Source organism: Ovis canadensis, chromosome 3, assembly GCF_042477335.2.
Source record: "Ovis canadensis isolate MfBH-ARS-UI-01 breed Bighorn chromosome 3, ARS-UI_OviCan_v2, whole genome shotgun sequence".
In the NCBI taxonomy this organism is placed as follows: domain Eukaryota; kingdom Metazoa; phylum Chordata; class Mammalia; order Artiodactyla; family Bovidae; genus Ovis; species Ovis canadensis.
This window is the reverse complement of record NC_091247.1, coordinates 91987438-92005822: the sequence shown is the minus strand read 5'-3', so window position 1 is coordinate 92005822 and position 18385 is coordinate 91987438. Positions and strand designations below refer to the sequence as shown.

The 18385-nt window shown below is 39.9% G+C and overlaps 1 protein-coding gene and 1 pseudogene across 2 annotated transcripts; one reads left to right on the top strand and one right to left on the bottom strand.

Moving 5' to 3' along the window:
• Positions 1–19: 19 nt before the first annotated feature.
• On the bottom strand, positions 20–15786 carry DPY30 (dpy-30 histone methyltransferase complex regulatory subunit). 2 transcript variants are annotated; one of them, XM_069583625.1, is made up of 5 exons: positions 13845–15786; positions 13674–13745; positions 13541–13588; positions 2360–2502; positions 20–365 (listed from the first exon to the last, which is right to left on the bottom strand). In XM_069583625.1, exons 2-5 carry the CDS (start codon positions 13707–13709, stop codon positions 293–295), a joined length of 300 nt encoding a protein of 99 aa, XP_069439726.1. In that variant the 5' UTR covers positions 13710–13745; positions 13845–15786; the 3' UTR covers positions 20–292. The 2 variants fall into 2 exon arrangements, with proteins under 2 accessions (XP_069439726.1, XP_069439724.1); XM_069583623.1 differs by having other exon boundaries at positions 13984–14086.
• LOC138435173 (transmembrane protein 33 pseudogene) lies at positions 5752–6480 on the top strand (annotated as a pseudogene).
• Positions 15787–18385: the final 2599 nt, after the last annotated feature.

Here is an 18385-nt window from a genome sequence, read left to right as displayed (position 1 = left end):
AAAAACTACTGTAAAATAATGATGTTTCAACAGTTTATTTTGAAGGTCACTTTAAAAACAAAGTTAAAGACAATCTGAAAAATAATTGCACGGAACACATTTATTAAATAAGTTGTGATTAAATCAATAAGGGAAATGATGTCTTCTTCTGCAACTCCGAAATAAGTTCTGTTGTCCTGAAGGTTCTTATTCTTCCAAAAAGGGGGGGAGGGGGGAATCATGGCAATTAAAGCTGCCTCTTAATCATGTAAATCTACAGTAGAAACCAAATTTTTCTGTTCTTCCCAATAAGTCAGTTTCGATCTTCAAACTGTGCCTTGTTTTTTAAAAGATATGATGCTAGAAATTCAATGGGATTTGGTGGTCTGTAAGGGAAAAGAAATCCACATTTTAGAAATTTACATTCTAGATGTGTTAAATGTATTGTTCCATAAAATCTTTTCTTTTTTTTTGGCTGCACCATATGGGATACAAGATCTTAGTTCCTGGACTAGGCACTGAACCTGTGCCCCTGCAGTGGAAGCACAGAGTCTTAACCCACTGGATTGCCAGGAAGTCCCTTAAACATATTTTAAAATTAAGCAGCGGGTAAGAGGGGGAGCTGGAAGAAGGCGGTCAAAAGGTACAATACTCCAATTATAAGTACAAGGGATGTAATGTGCAACATGACCATAGCTGACACTGCTATATGATATACAAGAAAGTTGCTAAAAGAGTAGATCCTAAGAGTTCTCCTAACAAAAAGATGTTTTCTTTTTTTTTCCACGGTATCTATATGAGATAATGGATGTTAACTAAACCTATGTGGTAAACCACCATGCTATATACTTTAAACAGTGATGTATGTCTATATTTTTCTCAATAAAACTGGAAAAAAATTTTAATAAAATGTTATTTCACATTTATCACCTTTACATATGTTCTTTTTGCTGATAAAACAGGTCCAAAAATGAAAAGTTGGGGGAACATCTATTTTAAACTCTACTATAAAAAAGCATATTTAGAACTGATTTACAATAATCTCTAAACATTCTCTTAGCACTTTAAATAGCCTTTTGAACTAACTAGACAGAGACACGGAGAAGGCAACGGCAACCCACTCCAGTACTCTTGCCTGGAAAATCCCATGGATGGAGGAGCCTGATAGCCTGCAGTCTATGGGGTCGCTAGGAGTCTGACACGACTGAGCGACTTCACTTTCACTTTTCACTTTCATGCATTGGTGAAGGAAATGGCAACCCACTCCAGCGTTCTTGCCTGGAGAATTCCAGGGATGGCATAGCCTGGTGGGCTGCTGTCTATGGAGTCACACAGAGTCAGACACGACTGAAGCGACTTAGCAGCAGCAGCAGACAGAGACAATACTTGTTACATAATAATCTGATGGATTATTTTGCTAAAATGCCTTACAATAAATGCAAAAACTTGCATTTATTAATAGAATATTACTTTAATAAAACTTTTTCAAATTTTATTCTTCTAGAATTTAAAGTAATATTTAGAATTTCCAATATACTGGCCTTCTTTTACAGTGTTCATTATTAGTCTTTTGAGAAAAATATCCAAGCAAGAATACTGGAGTGGGTTGCCATTTCCTTCTCCAGGGGATCTTCCCCACCCAGGGATTAAACCCACAATCCCATTTCTCCTACATTGGAGGGAAGGTTCTTTACCACTGTGCCACCTGGAAGCCAGTTACACCCAGTAAATATTGACTAATATTAACTTACAAAAAAAATTTCTTATTGATTTACTTATACAAAAATAATTTAGGTAGACTTACCAGGGGAAAAAAAAACATGTACAGAACAGAGAAAAAATTGTAATCCTGCTAACAAAAAAATGTAAATTAAAACAACTTGGTTAAAAAAAATGTGTGTAACACACACGTAGCTAAGGCTATGATGACACTGGAAGAATCTTAAGTATAAACTTTTCAATGGAAATATATTATTATGGGTCAAACACCATAAAAATAGTCATGTCATTTGAAATAGTAAACCGACTCTTGGGTGTTTATCATAAGGAAGTAATTAAACAAAAACAAAAGGAAATGAAAGCAGATAAACTACCGGGTGACCAATAACAATAATGGAAATTGGACCTAAATGTGCAAAAACGAGACATAAAATTACATGTATACCATGATTACAAATATGCACATAGGATCTAAGACTAGTAGAAAAAGAAAATGTCTGAACTGAGGTTATGTCTGACATCTTTTTAAAAAATCTTTAGTATCTATAAGTTCCTTATACAGTAAAAAATAGCTACACATAATTAATGATATTTCAACCAGGGAAGTTTTTATTTTGCTTTCTCTCGTAAGCCCATTTGCAGACAGACACTATTATCTTACCTTTCCTTTGCAAGTACAGCAAGTCCTTGTAATAAGATAGGCACAACTGTCTGATCCAGATAGGCACGAGTTGGCAAAGACTGGAGATCCACTTTCTGTTTTGATGACTTTTCTGCGTTAATTTTCTCATTTTCTACTATCCTCTAGAGAATTCAAAAAAAAAAAAGGCATAAATATTAAAACTGCAAATCTCTCTGCCAAAATAAAATCAGACTCATTTCTAAATGTCATTCAAGAATTTTTCTGAAGGCACCATAATATCTCATCCTTTTAATGTCCTATCTCCAGATGCTACACTTACTTTCTCTCTTTGCCTATTTTAGGAGCAAAAATAAGTACTTTTTCTTTGAGAATACCTTTTTACAGTGTGCTTCAAAAAAATCTGGACATGACACTAAGTAGCACTGAATCACAGTGAGAAAACTAGTTCTGTTTCAATTTCTTCATCACAGGTAATATCAAAGACAAAGTCTCAGTTTGATCCTAAGATGTCTTTAACACTTCTGTAACACTTGCTAACCTCCCTTCTTAAGACAGGGAACAGGTTTCAGGCTCAGAGGCTTCAACAGGCAACAGAGTCTAGCTAAAATATATTACCTCTGTTTTGTAGTCTCTTTTGTATTCCCTGTTTTCATTTTTATAGTTACCTCTACCACAATGAGAATGCTTTTCCATTTATGTTTCTTCTTAAAATACAAGCATCTGATTTTTAAAAGTAAATTTAAGAAAAAATATTAAGTAAAAATAGCCAAAAAACAGAAGAAATGACTAATATGGGAAAGATCATTACTGTGATACTAAATAATGTTTAGAAAATGATGACTTATACTTCCTTCACCTAAGAATCTCCATGAGAAAATTCAGGCCTTTCATATAGATTCACCTGATATCCAGAGTATCAAAAACTGCTTTACTAAAAAGCTGTGCCTTCTGAAAATCTACCATTTCAGAAGTTTAGAAATAAGTGGCTATCTCAAAAGTCAAAACACTATTAAGAGCACTTTTATTTAGAAAACTGTTGTTCCAATCATATCAGAACGGATATAAATGAGTCAATAATTATAAAAACAATTTTTCTATACTTAGTTTTTTTTAAGAAAATTTTTTATTTTGTAAAAACTGGGAAAAAACTTTAAGCATATAACATACATACCATGCTTTTCAAAACATTTGCCAGAACTATCAGATAACTTGTCTAGTTTTGTTTATGATTTTTCAGTCTAATTTTTGGACTTAATAAAAATAATTATATACGCTAATGAATGGAATAGCTATTTGCCCATGAATTAAGAAACTTCTTGTTCATCAGTAAATTTCAACAAATATATGATAAAAACTAGTCATTTACATGACATCCCAATATCTCAACAAAAAACAGCAATACGTAAGCAACTCTAATAAGATCCTAAAATAAGGTCCTTGACAAGTTCTCTCATTTATATCATTTAAACATTCACTAAATACTTACTATGTACTGTAATGTTTAATTTTAGTAAAGTCAAAATCCTAAATTAATCTAAAAAAATTTACAGTTGACCCCTGAACAACATGAAGGTTTGGGGCACCAACACATTCTGCCCAGCCAAAAACCCACCTATAACTTACAGTTGGCTCCTCCGTATCTGTGGTTCTGTATCTACAGTTCTACATCCTTGGGTTCAACCAACTGGAAATCACGCAGTATACTACAGTATTTACTACTGGAAAAAAAATCCACATTTAAGTGGACCCACACAGTTCAAACCTGTGCTGTTCAAGGGTCAAATGTATATCCAAACTAACACACATACTCATAATAGATTAAGCTTTGTAGAGTATGGAACAGTGACCACAAAAATGGGGAAAAGTAAGGTGAATCCTACGATTGCCACGCTTATTGCATCCTGCCTAGAGAACTTACAATGATACCCAGGAAGAAGGAACCAAGCAGAGCCCTGCAGTCTCCCTAAATTGAGAAGACAAGAGTTGAAAAGTCAGAGACATCAAGGGAACTAGAAATCGCAGAGTGCTAAGAGGACAGTTTCACAGAAGGGAGTTGATCAGAAAGAGACAAACAGATCGTCCCCCACTTTTCAGCTGTGTACTAGTCGGAGCATGAGTGTGAGGGAACTACCCAAGGCCAGAAGAAAAAGCCACTTGGAAGAAGCACATGGCACAATCCCCAGAGCTTCACAGGCCAGGAGGAGTTCATGGTCCTATGACCTAGACGAAAACCTCGTAATACATAAAGCATGGGGCAGAATACACAAGGAAGAAATGAAGCATGAACTAAAGGCCAGTGGGTTATTCACTCAGTCCTGTCCGACTCCTTGTGATCCCATGGAGTGTAGGCTCCTCTGTCCGTGGAATTCTCCAGGCAAGAAAACTGGAGTGGGTTGCCAAAGGCTAATCTGGTCCCATCTAAAAAAGCTTAAAGGCAAACTTCAAAAGGATCAAAATGTTCCCAAATAACTTGACCATGTCCCAGAACAAAGCTCAAGGTTTGAAGAAATGCAAAAACAAATGCACCAGCACCCAACAAAGTGCACAGAGCAAAGCCTTCAGTAGAAATTACCAGACAGACCAAGAAGCAGGAAAAAACCACCCATGATGAAGAGAAAAACCAATTCACCGAAACAGACTCAGAAATAATACAGAGAGCATTGGCAATGCCATTAGGCTAGTTATTATAATATATTCCATATGTTAAAGAAGACAGAGGAAAGAATGAATAGATTAAGCTAACAAAATACTTGAAAATATTTGAAAAAATGTCTGAATTTTCAAATATCATTAAAACTCTAAATGCAAAGATCCAAGAAACTCAATTCTACGCACAAGAAACATTAAAACAAACAAAAAATTATGCCAAGACACATCAAAATCAAGTTATCTAAAACTAGTAATAAAATCTTAAAAGCACAAAGAGAAGGCATTTAAATATGGAGGAGCAAAGAGAGTAGTGATAGAACACTTTTCATCAGAAACAACATCATCCAGAAGACAGTAAAGCATATCTACACTCAGCAAATATACCTCAAAACAAGGGGAAAATAATTATACTTTTTAGACATTCAGAACCTTAAAGAATTCCTTACCAGCAGACCTCCACTACAAGAAACACTAAAGAAAGCCCTCCAGGAGGGTGGGAAATGATGCCAGATGGGAAGCTGGATCTACACAAAAGGTTGGAGAACCCAGAAATAATATCTATATGGATAAACGTGACTCCTTCCTCTTAATGTTTAAATCTCTTTTCAAGAGATAATTAGACAGAAGTGAAGGGAACACTTCCGGGCTCCGCAATCACCTGGAGCAGGCGGCATTAGGTTGACCCTGCTGGGCCTCTTTCTGTAGCTCCACCTTTGCTCTGGTCTTTCTGGAAATCTTGCTGGTGCTGGACAGCCTCCCAGATGCGTGTGAGGGACCCCCATAGTGCCTACATTCCACGAACGGCCCCCCAGGGCAAGGGCACAGTGCAAGTCTTGACGGCCAGTGAACCGAAGACAACAATGTGGCTTTCTGGCTTGTTCACTTTACTGTTCTGTTTCTTTGCGCTGCCTCTTGATGGGCTGCATGAAGCGGCACGCTGTTACCAACGTGCTTTGCTGGCAAGTGCTCTGACCAGTGCTCTAGGGCTGCACAAAAGATGACTTGCTTCCAGTTAAGCAGAGCATTCCTGGCCTGAGCTTTGTTAGGGGACCGCTGGCGCTACCTGTTGTATTCACTCATCTTTGTCAACTCCTCCAGTTACAATTAATATTCTCCCAGTCTTGTTATTTTCTTGGCTTCATGCTGCCACATACTGGAAAAAGGCAATGCAAAGGGTTCAAATAGTTTATCTCCACTGAGACCTCTCATCCATAAATTAAGCACTAATCAACAGAATATTCTGAAATTCATTGATTGTCATTAAATAATCTTGATGTCTGCTACAGTTTTTATGCTTTTTTAGTGGCCAAGAAAGTCTGCTCCAGCTTTTTATATACTATAGATTCCTCAATACCGCTCTCAAAGAAATCCATATCGTAGAGGACGTCAACAAATTGAGGGCTGTTGTTGAGTATCTAATAATGAAACCTGCTTGCCCACTGTTTGTGAGAAGAGACTGTCTTCAGAGCATTGCACTAACACTTGCATAGTTTACCATCCAGCTAAGTTATATGTAATATAAATGAGTATTATTAGCAGCTGGTACTTCTGTTGCTGCTGCTAAGTGGCTTCCGTCGTGTCCGACTCTGTGTGACCCCATAGACAGCAACCCACTAGGCACCTCTGTCCCTGGGATTCTCCAAGCAAGAACAATAGAGTGGGTTGCCATTTCCTTCTCCAATGCATGAAAGTGAAAAGTCAAAGTGAAGTCGCTCAGTCGTGCCTGACTCTTAGCAACCCAAGGACAGCAGCCTACCAGGCTCCTCCATCCATGGGATTTTCCAGGCAAGAGTACTGGAGTGGGTTGCCATTGCTTTCTCCTGGTACTTCTGTTAGAGATGGTTAATTCCAGGTGTAAAACTGCCCTCAATGCAATTTACATAAATGCATCTCAAAAGAATAATAATCCTTTTCCCAGCATGCAAAATCAAACTTTTAAACACTGAGGAACTTTATTGTAACATGTAAGTAAGTTTAAATCTTGTGACCAATGTATCAAAAATTCTTTAGACTAGTGTGCCTCAATCATGAAGTACATCTATTTCTCTTGTAAAAATAGCTCTAAAAATTATTTTCATCTAATTGGTAACCTTAATTTGTATCTGGCATGAGTTGATTATGGTTATATTAACATGTAAATTCAGCATATTTTGAGACAGTATTCTTTGCCATTCAGTACTTTTGAGTGATTTTAACAAAAACATTTCCCACTATGTTTAATTTCAAATTTTTTCTGAACCAACCAAGTGCTGCTTGGTTAGGACAGATTTATTTTGGATGTATCACTATAATAGGAATTCTATATGTATCTTATGCTATGATCCTCCAAATTTTTATTTTCATAATTACTTCTGTGGCTTTGAACATTTTTTTTTAAAGGTCCCAGGATAAGCTTGTTTGTTAGCCAACTGGGTAAATATCAGTGGTCACCTAGCATTTTACATTCCAGAGCAGTAGTCCAGACAGTTTTCCTTTCAGAGACCCATTGAGTAACATTTCTCAAATACAAAATCCTTCTTTTTAAGAAATGTGCACACACAGGTTTCAGTAGTTTACACAATTACTCAGATCAGATTCTTGACTAAGAGTTTTCTCAGTTTCCTAGGCCTAAATTTTCACAATTGCAGCAGTGCAGATGCCTTTTGAAAGGCATGTTAACTGAAGATTTAGCATATGACTGAACTTGGTATCTGTTCTAAAATAATAATGAAGATTATGTATCAGTTCAGTTCAGTCACTCAGTCGTGTCCGACTCTTTGTGACCCCATGAATTGCAGCACACCAGGCCTCTGTCCATCACCAACTCCTGGAGTTCACTCAAACTCACATCCATTGAGTCGGTGATGCCATCCAGCCATCACATCCTCTGTTGTCCCCTTCTCCTCCTGCCCTCAATCCATCCCAGCATCAGAGTCTTTTCCAATGAGTCAACTCTTCACATGAGGTGGCCAAAGTACTGGAATTTCAGCTTTAGCATCATTCCTTTCAAAGAAATCCCAGGGCTGATCTCCTTTAGAATGGACTGGTTGGATCTCCTTGCAGTCCAAGGGACTCTCAAGAGTCTTCTCCAACACACAGTTCAAAAGCATCAATTCTTCAGTGCTCAGCTTTCTTCACAGTCCAACTCTCACATCCATACATGACTACTGGAAAAACCATAGCCTTGACTAGACAGACCTTTGTTGGCAAAGTAATGTCTCTGCTTTTGAATATGCTATCTAGGTTGGTCATAACTTTCCTTCCAAGGAGTAAGCGTCTTTTAATTTCATGGCTGCAATGTGGAGCCACCCAAGACACGTGGGTCATGATGAAGAGGTCTGACAGAATGTGGTCCACTGGAGAAGGGAATGGCAATCCACTTCAGTACTCTTGCCTTGAAAACTCCATAAAAAGGCAAAATGATAGGATACTGAAAGAGGAACTCCCCAGGTCGGTAGGTGCCCAATATGCTACTGGAGGTCAGTGGAGAAATAAATCCAGAAAGAATGAAGGGATGGAGCCAAAGCAAAAACAATACCCAGTTGTGGATGTGACTGGTGATAGAAGCAAGATCCGACGCTGTAAAGAGCAATATTGCATAAGAACCTGGAATGTCAGGTCCATGAATCAAGGCAAATTGGAAGTGGTCAAACAGGTGGCAAGAGTGAACATTGTTATTCTAGGAATCAGCGAACTAAAATGGACTCGAATGGGTGAATTTAACTCAGATGACCATTATATCTACTACTGCAGGCAGGAATCCCTCAGAAGAAATGGAGCAGCCAACATGGTCAACAAGAGAGTCTGAAATGCAGTACTTGGATGCAACCTCAAAAACGACAGAATGATCTCTGTTCGTTTCCAAGACAAACCATTCAATATCACAGTTACCCAAGTCTATGCCCCAACCAGTAATGCTGAAGAAGCTGAAGTTGAACGGTTCTATGAAGACCTATAAGACCTTTTAGAATTAACACCCAAAAAAGATGTCCTTTTCATTATAGGGGACTGGAATGCAAAAGTAGGAAGTCAAGAAACACCTGGGGTAACAGGCAAATTTGGCCTTGGATTGCGGAATGAAGCAGGGCAAAGGCTAATAGAGTTTTGCCAAGAGAACGCACTAGTGTTAGCAAATACCCTCTTCCAACAACACAAGAGAAGACTCTACACATGGACATCACCAGATGGTCAACACCAAAATCAGACTGATTATACTCTTTCCAGTCAAAGATGGAGAAGCTCTATACAGTAAGCAAAAACAAGACCAGGAGCTGACTGTGGCTCAGATCATGAACTCCTTATTGCCAAATTCAGACTGAAATTGAAGAAAGTAGGGAAAACCACTAGACCATTCAGGTATGACCTAAATCAAATCCCTTATGATTATACAGTGCAAGCGAGAAATAGATTTAAGGGACTAGATCTGATAAGAGTGCCTGATGAACTATGGATGGAGGTTCGTGACACTGTACAGGAGACAGGGATCAAGACCATCCCCATGGAAAAGAAATGCAAAAAGCAAAATGGCTGTCTGGGGAGGCCTTACAAATAGCTGTGAAAAGAAGAGAAGTGAAAAGCAAAGGAGGAAAGGAAAGATATAAGCATCTGAATGCAGAGTTCCAAAGAATAGCAAGAAGAGATAAGAAGATTATGTATACTTGCCCATCAAATCTGATTTAAAAGATTTAATTAGTGAAGTCACTCAGTCGTGTCCGACTCTTTGCGACCCCATGGACTGTAGCCCACCAGGTTCCTCCGTCCATGGGATTCTCCAGGCAAGAATACTGGGGTGGGTTGCCATTAATAGGAAGGTTTATAGGTAAGGTTATTGATTGGGAATGGGGCCAGAGGAGGAATTAAGAGGTAAACAGTGTACATTTCTATTTTGCAATTCAGAGATAAGTTTGGGGGAATTGGATGTACAATCCAACTGTGATTGAGTTGTATGTTTAATACATTTGTTAAGCTTCCATCAATTTCTTTATAAAATTCATTCCGATCTTTATTACTGCTGTTCAAAACATTGCAAAATGTTAATACTGAGTAATGTAATGGTTTTTGTAACCAATATTCTTCTGTGTATGTAACCTGGATTTCTCAAATACACTCAGTGACTTATCAGTAACATCAGTTTTCTTTTTATTTAACTTTTTGATCCACAGAAATGTGATACTTACTTGATGGCTCAACTGTAGCCAGCTATTTTTGTAATTTTGAAATATTTATCTACTAAGTTAGAGAATGCTCAAACTACTGTATAACTGCACTCATCTAGTGATGAGTGATGCTAGTAAAGTGATGCTCAAAATTCTCCAGGCCAGGCTTCACCAACACGTGAACCATGAACTTCCTGATGTTCAAGCTGGTTTTAGAAAAGGCAGAGGAACCAGAGATCAAATTGCCAACATCCACTGGATCATGGAAAAAGCAAGAGAGTTGCTGAAAAACATCTATTTCTGCTTTACGGACTATGCCAAAGCCTTTGACTATGTGGATCACAATAAACTGTGGAAGATTCTCAGAGAGATGGGAATACCAGATCGCCTGACCTGCCTCTTGAGAAACCTATATGCAGGCCAGGAAGCAACAGTAAGAACTGTTCCAACCAGACATGGAACAACAGACTGGTTCCAAACCGGAAAAGGAGTACGTCAAGGCTGTATATTGTCACCCTGCTTATTTAACTTCTATTCAGAGTACATCATGAGAAACACTGGGCTGGAAGAAGCACAAGCTGGAATCAAGATTGCCAGGAAAAATATCAATAACCTCAGATATGCAGATGACAGCACCCTTATGGCAGAAAGTGAAGAAGAACTAAAGAGCCTCTTGTTGAAAGTGAAAGAGGAGAATGAAAAAGTTGGCTTAAAGCTCAACATTCAGAAAATGAAGATCAAGGCATCTGGTCCCATCACTTCATGGGAAATAGATGGGGAAACAGTGGAAACAGTGTCAGACTTTATTTTGGGGGGCTCCAAAATCACTGCAGATGGTGACTGCAGCCATGAAATTAAAAGACGCTTACTCCTTGGAAGGACAATTATGACCAACCTAGATAGCATATTCAAAAGCAGAGACATTACTTTGCCAATAAAGGTCTGTCTAGTCAAGGCTATGGTTTTCCCAGTGGTCATGTATGGATGTGAGAGTTGGACTGTGAAGAAGGCTGAGTGCCAAAGAATTGATGCTTTTGAACTGTGGTGCTGGAGAAGACTCTTGAGAGTCCCTTGGACTGCAAAGAGATCCAACCAGTCCATTCTAAAGGAAATCAGCCCTGGGTGTTCTTTGGAAGGACTGATGCTAAAGCTGAAACTCCGATCCTTTGGCCACCTCATGCGAAGAGTTGACTCACTGGAAAAGACCCTGATCCTGTGAGGGATTGGGGGCAGGAGGAGAAGGGACAACAGAGGATGAGATGGTTGCATCACTGACTCAATGGACATGAGTTTGAGTGAACTCTAGAAGTTGGTGGTGGACAGGGAGGCCTGGCATGCTGCGATTCATGGGGTCGAAGAGTCGGACATGACTGAGTGACTTAACTGAACTGACTGAAGTTAGAGAAGCCCATTAATTTCAGTTGATTGTGGAGGGGATAGAGTCTCATTATTATTATGTAATCTGATGGTTTCAAAAATTAAATTTTCTAGAGCAATAAAGTAACTATAATATTAAGTAAACAATTTAAAATTTTTAAATAAAAAGGATAATTGACTTTTTAAAGAAAAAATAAAAACAATCAATTGCAGGGTTTATAACATAAGCAGAAATATAATATGTGATAACAACAATATAAAGGCCTGGAGAGAGAAAATGGAAGGACACTGTTGTAAGGTCTTTATACCATACGTGAAAAGATATGATATCACTTGGAGGTAAATTGTGGGAAGTTAAACTTCTGTACAAGTCCTAAAGCAACCACCAAAGAAATTATAAGTCAATAGTCAAAATAAAATCAAATTCTAAAGAGAAAAGCAACAGCTGTAGAACAGTGACTTCCAGACTTTGAGATATCACGAACAAGTAAATTAACAGTAACATATTGAAAGAAGGGACTAACAAGATTGTTAACTTTATTTAACCAAGTAAAACCTTACAAACAAGCATAATTATTATTTTACTATCACCATGAACTCATAAAAGAACAGGCATTTCAAAATTATGCAAGCAAGAAAACCAATCAAAAAAAAAAAAAAAAGAAAACCAATCGCCAAATAATGTAGCACCATCATTCAATCACTCCACTTTCCTTTTTTCTCACTGTACTATGGAAACTGGTCTGAAGGTTTGAAAAAATATATTTGTTATCACTGTATCATGGCTCTGCCTCCGTATACAAGCACCAACAACAAAAGACTGTACTGATGCCTAAAAACAATCCTCTTAAATGACTAAAACACTAAGCAGCATAGAGTATCTTCATCTGATTCAGCATAGCAGCTCAATTAAAAACTACATCATGAAGATTCAAATTCTCTTAACCCTGATATCAAACCAATAAATAATCAATTTACAGGCACAGAGAAGTCACTCCACATGACAGGGAATTCTGGAGTTGATCAAGATGAGCAATATGATTTAATCCCACCTCAAAAATGTCAGCCTGCCTAGGTTTAAAACACAGTTCACTTTCTTCCTGGTGAACTTAGACAAGTTAGTCAACTTCTCTGAGCCTTGCAAGATGGAAAATACACAAAAGTTACTTAGCGCTAACACTAGTAGCTATTACTATTATTACTGTACTTGGAAATGCTCCTGCCCTCATTTATCCATACTTAATTACTGATGTCTTTCTTTCCCCCATAAAACACATACATTTTCTCTATATTCCTCACCAATTCCACCTGCTGCTGCTGCTGCTAAGTCGCTTCAGTTGTGTCCGACTCTGTACGACCCCATAGATGGCGGCCCACCAGGCTTCCCCGTCCCTGGGATTCTCCAGGCAAGAACACAGGAGTGGGTAGCTCTGGTTAATTGAACTGTTCTAGCACTCATTTACAAAGTAACCTCTTCTTTTAGAAAGTAACCTCTTAATACCTGCATGAAAAAGCTCTATAGAAGTATACTCCTTTTGTATACGGTTTTGCACACTTACTCTGTAAATTCAGGTTTAACCATGTAAGGCAAAAACAGTGTCTAATACCTGTGTTATAGCTTCCAATGTCTCCTGCCAATGAACTCTGTAAAGATATCAACCTTGACTAAATGCTGACTTCACCAGCACACTATCTGCTACAAAAACAATGGGTTTCCTAATTGTAATGTGCAGTTTTTCCACTGCAATATTCCAACAGAACAGAAACAGCCACCAACCAAAACGATTCTGACAATCTCCATTAGTAATATGTTTCTTTCTCTATATCAAAGTTCAACCTCTGGACTCAGCTAGTATGTACGTCTACATACCACGAAGCATTAGTGCTGCTAATAAAATAAGCTGCCCATAATTTGACATTATTTGGTTCATGATGATAAAGTTTTCCCTTGTGCAAAGCAACCTAGCAAAAATGGATCCCAAGTTTTCTGCAGCTCTTAAGAGACGCAAAGATATGGCATAGGAACTGGGCAAGTTACCTCGACGTTGTCTGTGAGACCATATTCAGAGTGCGGATTTTCTGCAACCTAGAAAACAAAACACAAGTCACAGAGGCATCAGCCACTCTTCCTTGCTGCACACCGCCACCCTAAATCCAGGGCCTCCTAGTACCTGCGTCTGTCCCTCCAGCATCTGCTCTGGCTCCATGGCTGACCCTGCAAGTCACACTCCCCGGATACCAGTCTTGGAAAACAAGAAAAACCGTGAGTTACCCGGGAGATTTTAAGATGAAGACGCCAGGATGGAGCCCAACCCAGTCCCGACCCCGCCCCTCACCCCCACCTGGGCGCGGGAGCACCCCGAGCTGTAGAGGAGCAGGATGGGACTGTCCACGACTGGGCGCCCGCATCAGGTCCGGTAGCTCCGCGGTACTCCCAAGAACCTACAAGAGGTGGGGAAAAGGGGAAAGGGAGCTGATTACCCGCGCCCAAGCCGTTCGTTCTCAAGAGCCCTGCACCGCTCCAACTCCCAGCACAAACCGCTTCCGCCGTAAGTGGCGGATGTCGCACGACTGCCGCGCCTGCGCAGAACTGTACAGCCGGGCCCGAGCTAGGAAGGACCCGGAGGGTTGCAAGTATAACGTGCTGTCTGCGGTAAGCAGCGTCCTGACCCAGGTGTGGCCCGCAGTTTGCGAAACAATCGTTCCTTGACCTGCCTACGCTGAGCAGCCGCCACCCCACCTGCAGACCCAGTGAATAGACCAGCTATCGGGGTTCGGCCCGGCCATCCCTCGGTGCTGCCTGAAATCTGCCGAAGCTCTTCTTCGGGGAACCGAAAAAAAATTGCTGAATAATTCTTACGGAAAAAATATCAGACCGAAATTCAACAAGCCGGAAAAGAATATCAGTTCAGTCAGTTCAGTCGCTCAGTCGTGTTCGACTCTTTGCGACCCCATGGACTGCAGCACGCCACGCCTCCCTGTCCATCACCAAATCCCAGAGTTTACTCAAACTCATGTCCACTGAGTGGGTGATGGCGTCCAACCATCTCATCCTCTGTCACCCCTTCTACTGCCTTCAATCTTTCCTAGCACCAGGGTCTTTTCAAATGAGTCAGTTCTTCGTATCAGGTGGCGAAAGTATTGGAGTTTCAGCTTCAACATCAGCCCTTCCAATGAATATTCAGGACTGATTTCCTTTAGGATGAACTGTTTGGATCTCTTTGCTGTCCAAGGGACTCTCAAGAGTCTTCTCCAATACCACAGTTCAAAAGCATCAGTTCTTCGGCGCTCAGCTTTCTTTATAATCCATTTCTCATATCCATGCGTGATTACTGGAAAAACTAAAGCTTTGACTAGATGAAACTTTGTTGGCAAAATAATATCTCTGCTTTTTAATATGATGTCTAGGTTGGTCGTAACTTTTCTTCCAAGGAGCAAGTGTCTTTAATTTCATGGCTGCAGTCACCATCTGCAATGATTCGGGAGCCCCAAAAAATAAAGTCTGTCACTGTTTCCCCATCTATTTGCCACGAAGTGATGAGACCCGATGCCATGAACTTTGTTTTCTGAATGCTGAGTTTCAAGCCAACTTTTTCACTCTCACTTTCATCAAGAGGCTCTTTAGTTCTTCACTTTCTGCTATAAGGGTGGTGTCATCTGCATATCTGAGGTTGTTGATATTTTTCCTGGCAATTTTGATTCCAGTTTGTGCTTCATCCAGCCCAGTGTTTCTCATGATGTACTCTGCATATAAGTTAAATAATCAGGGTGACAATATATAGCCTTGACGTACTCCTCTCCCAGTTTGGAACCAGTCTGTTGTTCCATGCCCAGTTCTAACTGTTTATTCCTGACCTGCATACAGATTTGTCAGGAGACAGGTCAGGTGGTTTGGTATTCCCATCTCTTTCAGAATTTTCCACAGTTTGTGGTGGTCCACACAGTCAAAGGCTTTGGCATAGTCAATAATGCAGAAGTAGATGTTTTTATGGAACTCTCTTGCTTTTTTGATGATCCAGCAGATGTTGGCAATTTGATCTCTGGTTCCTCTGCCTTTTCTAAGTCTAGCTTAAACATCTGGAAGTTCACAGTTCACATACTATTGAAGCCTGGCTTGGAAAATTTTGAGCATTACTAGCATGTGAGATGAGTGCAACTGTGTGATAGTTTGAGCATTTGTTGGCATTGCCTTTCTTTGGGATTGGAATGAAAACTGACCTTTTCCAGTCCTGTGGCCACTGCTGAGTTTTCCAAATTTGCTGGCATACTGAGTGCAGCACTTTCACAGCATCCTCTTTTAGGACTTGAAATAGCTCAACTGGAATTCCATCACCAACACTAGCTTTGTTCGTAGTGATGCTTCCTAAGGCCCACTTGACTTAGCATTCCAGGATGTCTGGCTCTAGGTGAATGATCACACCATCGTGATTATCTGGGTTGTGAAGATCTTTTTGTACAGTTCTTCTGTGTATTCTTGCCACCTCTTCTTAATATCTTCTGCTTCTGTTAGGTCCATACCATTTCTGTCCTTTCTCGAGCCTATCTTTGCATGAAATGTTCCCTTGGTATCTCTAATTTTCTTGAAGAGATCTCTAGTCTTTCCCATTCTATTGTTTTCCTCTGTTTCTTTGCATTGATCACCGAGGAAGGCTTTCTAATCTCTCCCTGCTATTCTTTGGAACTCTCCATTCAAATAAGGATATCTTTCCTTTTCTCCTTTGCCTTTAGCTTCTCTTCTTTTCTCAGCTATTTGTAAGGCCTCCTCAAACAACCATTTTGCCTTTTTGCTTTTCTTTTCTTGGTCTTGATCCCTGCCTCCTGTACAATGTCACGAATGTCCATCCATAGTTCTTCAGGCACTCAGTCTATCAGATCTAATCCCTTGAATCTAGTTGTCACTCCCACTGTATAATTGTAAGGGATTTGATTTAGGTCATACCTGAATGGTCTAGTGGTTTTCCCCACTTTTTTCAATTTAAGTCTGAATCTGGCAATAAGGAGTTCCTGATCTGAGCCACAGTCAGCTCCCAGTCTTGTTTTTGCTTACTGTTTAGAGCTTCTCCATCTTTGGCCGCAAAGAAGATAATCAATCTGATTTTGGTATTGACCATCTGGTGATGTCCATGTGTAGAGTCTTCTCGTGTGTTGTTGGAAGAAGGTGTTTGCTATGACTAGGGCATTCTCTTCACAAAACTCCATTAGCCTTTGCCCTGTTCATTCTGTACTCCAAGGCCAAATTTGCCTGTTACTCCAGGTATTTCTTGACTTCTGACTTCTGCATTTTAGTCCCCTATAATGAAAAGGACATCTTTTTTGGGTGTTAGTTCTAGAAGGTCTTGTAGGTCTTCATAGAACTGTTCAACTTCAGCTTCTTCAGCATTACTGGTCAGGGCATAGACTTGGATTACTGTGATATGGAATGGTTTATCTTGGAAATGAACAGAGATCATTCTGTCATTTTTGAGATTCCATCCAAGTACTGCGTCTCAGACTCCTTTGTTGGCTATGATGGCTACTCCATTTCTTCTGAGGGATTCCTGCCCACAGTAGTAGCTATAATGGGAAGGTAACTGTTTACAGACCTATAGCTGCAAGTGGCGGGGTCGCAGTTTCACACCCAGACACTCTGGCTCTAGCGTTCATGACTTTAACCACTGCTATAAAGAGGAGAGTGAAAAAGTTGGCTTAAAGCTCAACATTCAGAAACCTGAGATCATGACATCTGGTCCCATCACTTCATGGGAAATAGATGGGGAAACAGTGTCAGACTTTATTTTGGGGGCCTCCAAAATCACTGCAGATGGTGACTGCAGCCATGAAATTAAAAGATGCTTACTCCTTGGAAGGAAAGTTATGACCAACCTAGATAGCATATTCAAAAGCAGAGACGTTACTTTGCCAACAAAGGTCTGTCTAGTCAAGGCTATGGTTTTTCCAGCGGTCATGTATGGATGTGAGAGTTGGACTGTGAAGAAAGCTGAGCGCCAAAGAATTGATGCTTTTGAACTGTGGTGCTGGAGAAGACTCTTGAGAGTCCCTTGGACTGCAAAGAGATCCAACCAGTCCATTCTGAAGGAGATCAGTCCTGGGTGTTCTTTGGAAGGAATGATGCTAAAGCTGAAACTCCAGTACTTTGGCCACCTCATGTGAAGAGCTGACTCATTGGAAAAGACTCTGATGCTGGGAGGGATTGGGGGCAGGAGGAGAATAACTGGGTGTTGTTTTTGCTTTGGCTCCTTCTCTTCATTCTTTCTGGAGTTAGTTCTCCACTGATATCCAGTAGCATATTGGACACCTATGACTTGGAGAGTTCATCTTTCAGTGTCCTATCTTTTTGCCTTTTCATACTATTTATGGGGTTCTTAAGGCAGGAAAACTGAAGTGGTTTCCCATTCCCTTCTCCAGTGGGCCACATTTTGTCAGAACTCTCCACCATGACCCATCCATCTTGAGTTGGACCTGACATGACCTGGTTGCATCAGATAAGAGCTGGTGGTAGTTAATCCCACCTGAATTGCATGATGGCTATGCAGTGGGACAGGAGAGGTTTTCCCAAGGGAAAACCTTAGAATGACTAGGAAGAGGGAAGAAAGGGAATGAATTTGAAGAGTTAGCCAAAAAATATTCACTATCGTGTATTCTGAAAGGAGTTCATACTCATTACAAGCTTACGACAAAAGAAATGGAATGACAAGAGAATGATACGACAGTTATACTTCTGGGATTTTATCCCATGGAACACAAGGATACAAAGATACTTACTATAGCACAGTCTTTAGTAGGAGAAGATTGGGAATAGATTAAATTATGATATCTCAATACAGTGGACTACTGTGCAGCCATTGAAAAGAATGACATAGATCTACGGTGCTGTTGTTGTTAA